Source organism: Bidens hawaiensis, unplaced genomic scaffold, assembly GCF_021521415.1.
Source record: "Bidens hawaiensis isolate Kalapana, Puna unplaced genomic scaffold, B.hawaiensis_p1.1 tig00013806_1, whole genome shotgun sequence".
Classification (NCBI taxonomy): Eukaryota; Viridiplantae; Streptophyta; class Magnoliopsida; order Asterales; family Asteraceae; genus Bidens; species Bidens hawaiensis.
The window spans coordinates 95,459-102,802 of NW_027492180.1; the positions used below are offsets into that span (position 1 = coordinate 95,459).

A 7,344-nucleotide genomic window follows, 5' to 3' on the forward strand; every position below is an offset into this window, starting at 1 on the left:
AATCTATATTAGTTATAGATAACCACAATAATAATAATAATAATAATAATTTTTTATTTTTTTATTATTTTTTTTTGCTAGTAAATTTATCATTAAAATCAAAACGATTACAATAAAGTGGCAGACAAACGGGCAACAAGCTGCGGCGTAACCCTTTTTTTAATAGCAAAAATAATTCTACTAAAAGCAAAGCGTTGGGTCATAGGAGACGACAAAGTTTCCTGAACGACATGCTGATCTGTGTTTAGAAAGTATCTTTACATACAATTTTACTACGTCAAGCAACATCTACTCTTTTGTCACGCCTTTCTTTGTTTGTTTCTTCCTGTAAAGATCTTGGATCCGTAAAGTAAAATGGGGACTGAGACCAACAGATCATCGGTGGAGATATCCGAACCCTTGCTCCTCGAGTCCGAACTCGAACCCATACCCGAATGGAAAGATCAGATGACGTTTCGAGGCTTAGTCGTCAGTGCTTTGTTGGGGACCCTTTTCTGTATCATCACTCACAAGCTCAATCTCACCGTCGGAATCATCCCTTCTTTAAACGTGGCTGCCGGGCTGCTTGGCTTTTTCTTCGTCAAATCATGGACTGCTTTCCTCCACAAGTTGGGCTTTTTTGTTAAGCCGTTTACCAGACAGGAGAATACGGTTATTCAGACTTGTGTCGTTGCTTGCTATGGCCTTGCTTTCAGCGGTAACCATGTTTATTGTGCTTGATTGAAAACATGAAACAACATTTTTATATGAGTAAACCTAATCAAGTGCAGGTGGGTTTGGGTCGTATTTGCTTTCAATGGATGAAAGGACATACAATTTGATTGGTCCTGATTACCCTGGTAACCGCCCTGAAGATGTTAAGAACCCGGGCTTGTTGTGGATGATGGGTTTCATTTTTGTTGTTAGTTTTCTTGGCCTTTTCAGTCTTGTTCCACTTCGCAAGGTAACAAGTTGCGCTTTCGCTGTTAATTGTAACTTACATAAGCCATCTTGATGTTATCTTTCTTTATAAGTTGAAAACCTAGTACTTTTTCGAAGAAAGTTTATGGTGCTTGCATTTCAGGTTATGGTAATGGATTGCAAGCTTACATACCCCAGTGGAACTGCTACTGCCATGCTGATAAACAGTTTTCACACCACTACGGGTGCAGAGCTTGCAAGGTAATGGACGTTATTACATTTTAGAATGCTTTCCAGGCATTCGAAAAGGTCTTGTCATTTGTATGGGAATATATGCTAGAAAGATAGTCAAATTCACCACACTTGATAGTCATTGACAGAGATACGTGATTCTATGCCAAACAAAACAAAGTCATAAAGTTTCTAAATTAGGGGTAAAATGGGAACCGGAGGCCCACAAGATGCCCTGTATCTGGGAAATAATTGTATCTTTAATTTGAATCTTTACACCATGTAGTTTGTTGATCTTGTATAGCATTATCTGACAGGAAACAAGTAAACTCTCTTGGAAAGTATTTAAGCATAAGTTTTGTGTGGAGTTGCTTCAAGTGGTTCTTCAGTGGTGTTGGGGATGCATGTGGTTTTGACAATTTTCCTAGTTTTGGCTTGATGCTCTACAAGAACACGTATCTATCTGCTTTCACTTAATAACAATTGTAATCATTCATGGCAAACCATAAACTAACCTTGTTCTTTATCTTCACCTGCAGATTCTACTTTGACTTCAGTCCAACTTATGTGGGATGTGGTCTTATCTGTTCTCACATAGTCAATTGCTCGGTTCTTTTCGGAGCCATTATATCATGGGGCTTTCTTTGGCCCTTCATTACTACACGTGCAGGGGACTGGTATCCAGCTGATCTTGGCAGTAATGACTTCAAAGGTCTCTACGGGTATAAGGTACGTGTTCGTGTAACAAAATTTGGCAGCTCTTTAATGATCATCTTGTCAAACAACCATGTTTTGATTCTGCAGGTTTTTGTAGCCATTGCACTTATTCTTGGCGATGGTCTTTATAATCTGATTAAAATCATAACCGTCTCCGTTAAGGCCATATTGAACAACAGCACCAAACAACAAAATCTCCCTGTAACCACAGAGATTCTAGGTGAGATACTACTCAGAAGCGAGCCTGCTTTATCTTACACTATTTGTGTTGTCCTTTGGTTTCTAACCTCAAAAATTTGTAGATTCCGAGACGTCCAAATCGCAAGTGGAACAACAAAAGAGAGATTCTGTTTTCCTAAAAGACAGCATACCAACATGGTTTGCAGCCTCCGGATATGTGGTCCTGGTTGCAATATCCATGGCTACAATGCCACTCATTTTCCCGCCCCTAAAATGGTACCTGGTGCTATGCTCTTACATAATCGCCCCGGCCCTAGCGTTCTGCAACTCGTATGGAACCGGTCTAACTGACTGGAGTCTAGCTTCAACTTATGGCAAGATCGGTCTATTCATCATAGCATCATTAGTCGGAACGAATGGAGGCGTGTTAGCTGGATTAGCCGCATGTGGAGTCATGATGTCGATCGTGGCAACAGCTGCTGATCTAATGCAAGATTTCAAAACTGGTTACCTGACTTTATCATCCGCCAAATCAATGTTCGTGAGCCAGTTAGTTGGGACTGCGATGGGATGCATAATTGCACCTCTTACTTTCTGGATGTTTTGGACAGCGTTTGAAATCGGGACCCCCGACAGTCCTTATAAGGCACCATATGCTGTGATATATCGGGAAATGGCGATTCTAGGCGTTGAAGGGTTTTCTGAACTCCCTAAACATTGTCTGGCTTTATGCTGCGGGTTCTTTGCGGTGGCACTGATTTTGAACCTGATCAGGGACTGGGCTCCGTCAAAAGTGTCTCGGTTTGTGCCAATACCAATGGCAATGGCGGTGCCGTTTTACATAGGGGCTTATTTTGCGATCGATATGTTTGTTGGGACGGTGATATTGTTTGTATGGGAACGTATTAACAAGAAGGACGCAGAAGATTATGCAGGAGCGGTGGCTTCAGGCTTGATCTGTGGGGATGGGATTTGGACGATTCCGTCGGCTATACTGTCGATTTTACGAGTTGATCCGCCGATTTGCATGTACTTCGGGCCATCAGTCGGTTCGTGATTCAAACTGAAAGTTGATATCTGTAAATATAATCCCAGTTTCAGTTGTCATTCTGTAATTGATTCCCTAGACTGCAAATGTCGTTTCTAATTACGATTACACAATAATAATGTATTATTTGAACATCATGATGTTTGATTACACAATAATAATGTATTATTTGAACATAATGATATTTGTTAACCTTTTTAACTAGTTTTATACCCGTCCGGTGGACGGGGTACGTGTTAATATAAGTGTTACTTCAATGAATTACGAAAAGATTAAAACCGTTGTAGTAAAAGGTCCACTTATACCACTCGATTGCAACAATAATAGCTTTTGTTAGTGTTATCCTCAACTTTCACATGTTTCCAAATTTAGAATAAGTTTGATTTGAATCATATGTTTCAAAATTTGGCATTGGTCGTCATAACCAAGATTTGTCGTTTTTTTTATTGTTGTTGCTCACCAAATGACCATCTATTTATCGTAAATGCCACTTTCTATACTATCATTCCCAACTTACAATGAGCCTTGGCCCATTGACTCCTAAAACATAAGAACATTATATAATTTAGTCAAAAGAAAATCCCAAGAAACAACCATACATGGTGAATAAAAGCCAAAATGTGCGAAAGATTTAATTAAATGTCCTTGTTCTCTACTCATTATATCGTTATGGCATCCTAGTCATTAAATCGTCGTGGCATCTGATTTTTCCTAGGTCTGAGCTTTCCATGATATTGATCTGGGACACGTTCAACGGTTGATGTGGTCGGAACTTTTGCATCATCATCAGTAGCATCTAGTTTAGAAATGACAGAAGTTGTCTCGTCTTCATTGTCAATAGCCGCCTGCAATTAGTTAATAAAACATTAGATTGAAAAAGAAACAATGCATAATGCAACATGATGACAAAAGCTAACATAAATATACCGATGAAGTGGTCGTAATAGATGAGACTAATGGAATGTGTGGTCCCCATAACAGTTCGTCTGCCAATTCCATTCATAAGTTGTAATCTTTGCAAGAAACTCGGCGTGTTCATCTTCAACATCTTCTGAACCATCATCTTGGGGGTGCGTACTTGTAGCAACGACAGAGGTAATGCTATCTTTCGGTACCAAGGCTATATGATCACCAATGTATTTTGACACTGTAAACCGGCGAGAATAAAGAGGTGCGAAATTGTGACCATCAATCTTAATCCTTAATATGACACTTCAACAAAGTAAACTTTCAAGCAAATAACTTTTAGCCCAAGAAGGGTCATCAACACCCTGTACAAGAAAAGACTAACATCAGTATGTAGAAATATACGTGGGTGCGAATATAAAAACATATACAAGAAAACACAAAAAACAAATCTGAGAAAGAATATACATATACTTATGTCAAAAACAAACACATAAACACATAGCTGAATATATATATATATATATATATATATATATATATATATATATATATATAGGGTAAGGATCCTAAGAGAACCATTGGCAAATTGAGAACTTTGAGAATCATTTTGGACCACTTAAAAAAACCCTCTAAAAAATATTTAAAAAATTATAAAACAAACAAAATCGAAAATTTTAAAAAAGTAAAAAAACCAAAATTCTTATATTTCATTCTGGTTTCATTTAAAAAAAAAAACCAAATTTTTTTTTCTTTTTAATTCGTATTATACCTATACACATATGTATACTTTCATTTAATCTCTAGTTACGTAATATACACATATGTACATTATCATTTACCTTAAATTATACATATGTGTATAGGAAAAAACATGTGTGTACATATTATACATATATGTATAATAAAAAAAACCGATTTTTTTTCTTTTTAATTCGTATTATACCTATACACATATGTATACTTTCATTTAATCTCTAGTTATGTAATGTACACATATGTACATTATCATTTACCTTAAATTATACATATGTGTATAGGAAAAAAATATGTGTGTACATATATGTACATATATGTATAATTTAGCTAAACCGAGAATTTTTTTTTACGTTTTTTTTAGAAACCGTGATGATAAATAAGAACTTTGGTTTTTTTACTTTTTTTATTTTTGTGTTTTTTTTTTGTTTTATGATTTTTTTTTTATTTTTGGTTTTTTTGTGGTCCAAATGGTTCTTATAGTTCTCAATTCCCAAAAAGTTCTCACATGATCCTGATCCTATATATATATATATGTATATATATATATATATTCATCTATGCGTTTAATAGATCAAAAGAAAACTCCTCTTATCACCATTGATTTTAATAGATCAGATGCTTAGAAAAAAGGAAGGGGAAAAAAGAAAATAAAATGGGGGTTTTAATGAAGAAGGGTAAAATTGTTTTAAACTTTCCATTGTTTCCTCTCAATTCTCATTCCCCCTCCTGTCCACCGCATCTTCTATCAACCTAGGGTTTCACTTGCAAATCATCAATCTGGCTTGGCTGCACAATCAAGCGAATTGAATGCGAAACCAAACATATATACAAAGAATTCCACCTGGTATAATAGCTAATTTCACATACTATATGATTAAATTAGGCGTATCACATAGAAACCAAGCTGATAGTCCCTGTTTTTATGTTTTTTCCTTTAACCAAAGAACAATATAACGTAATAACTACATACAAAAGTTATGATTGACGCGTATGTTGACATCAGTTCATATATTTTGATTATTAGTTGAATATTACATATATGTAGCACATAAATGATATATTTTACTGATTTTTAGTTATACTGCATATATGTAGTGTAATTGTATGAATTTATTTATAATGCATATGTGTAAATGATCTCCTTTTAGTTATATTGCATATATGATTTCAAATTTGATGTGCATATAATAATTATATGCTTAATTTATCGTATCATTTGGTATGCCCTCCAACTGTTCGATGAAATGTCTAAATGAACACGTTTGGGTGCTAACATGTTTGATTGACTATTTTGTACAAAATTATTGTTTAAGACTTCAAGATACTTAGTCTTATAGGGTAAGACGCCTTGAATAAATCTGATAACATGTATAGCTGTACGTTGCGGCCTTTTTTATTTGAATCATAAAAAACTTATGCATCACTAATTTCCTGATAATACGCAGCAACATGGCAGGGGAGATGCCAGCAACGCATCGCTAGAATCTTAGCTCACCAAGTCCTCACAAGCTGGAGGTTTTCTTCTAATCAAATTCTTTGTTTTCATCATTTTTAGATGCCCGATAGTTATGTTGTTCCCTCTGTAAAAAAAGTGTGGTGCTAGAAAACATATATGTAGTGATATTATACAACATATTTGCAGTAATACTATATACCATAAGTTTATTACTATTGTATTACGTTCATTAACATTTTCCAATTCGTATAACGAAGCGGGCCTAAAAAATATGTATGCACACGTGACTGATGCACATGAAACCCATGAACGAACATGAAATTGAATTATCACGCATGTCAACGTTGACATACAAATAAGTCACGTCTAAAATACAAAACATATTAAATCAAATATTACAAATATATCGTGAAAAAAATCGATAGAAGAAAAATCATTATTGATGAAGCGGTATTAGCTGTATTGCACATGTGCAATATATGTGAAAATGGGTAATGTAACTGCTTATGCAAATGTCTGTGTATACTACATATATGTAGTATGTTAGAAGATAATAATGTTTATCTGTTGCTTACATGTAATAAAATATTACCGGTGATGCAGTCACATGTATATTGCTCACATGTAATATATGTGTTGAACTCTTTTGGACGTTCTATTAGGAAATTAATTACAACAATTAGCAACATCTCAACAAAAATAATTGTAACAGCAAAAATATGTTAATTGCATACACTATATTACATATAAGTAATTTAACTTTATATTACCTATACGTAATACTTGACGCTATGTTACATATACGTAATACTTAACGTTATATTACACTATATTACATATACGTAATACTTAACGCTATACGAATTGGAAAATGTTAAAATAAGTTGTTGTAAAAAGGGTAAATATGGTAGAGGGGTGATTTGTAAATGACTTGGCACTAGAGTCAGGACTGTTTGACTCGATGAACAATTGTATTTAAATGTCTGCTCTGATCTCTTGATTCAGGTAGTGCTTTCGAAACAGTCGGATAACTGGGTGCTGAAGCGACTGGTGTTTTCTCTGGAATAACTTTGATTTTGTGATGGGTTAAAAATAGGTCGAAGCTAGGTGCTTTAGATGAGACTCATTTGAGTAACTTTGATTTTGT

At 35.0% G+C, this 7,344-nt stretch overlaps 1 protein-coding gene across 2 annotated transcripts; it reads left to right on the forward strand.

Moving 5' to 3' along the window:
* The first annotated feature begins 354 nt into the window (after positions 1-354).
* Positions 355-3,140, forward strand: LOC143544997 (putative metal-nicotianamine transporter YSL6). Of its 2 annotated transcripts, none has more exons than XM_077036958.1 (7): positions 355-697; positions 771-943; positions 1,064-1,161; positions 1,449-1,586; positions 1,671-1,860; positions 1,936-2,068; positions 2,151-3,140. In XM_077036958.1, exons 1-7 carry the CDS (start codon positions 355-357, stop codon positions 3,083-3,085), a joined length of 2,010 nt encoding a protein of 669 aa, XP_076893073.1. In that variant the 3' UTR covers positions 3,086-3,140. The 2 variants fall into 2 exon arrangements, with proteins under 2 accessions (XP_076893073.1, XP_076893074.1); XM_077036959.1 differs by having other exon boundaries at positions 2,011-2,068.
* The last annotated feature ends 4,204 nt before the right edge of the window (positions 3,141-7,344 follow it).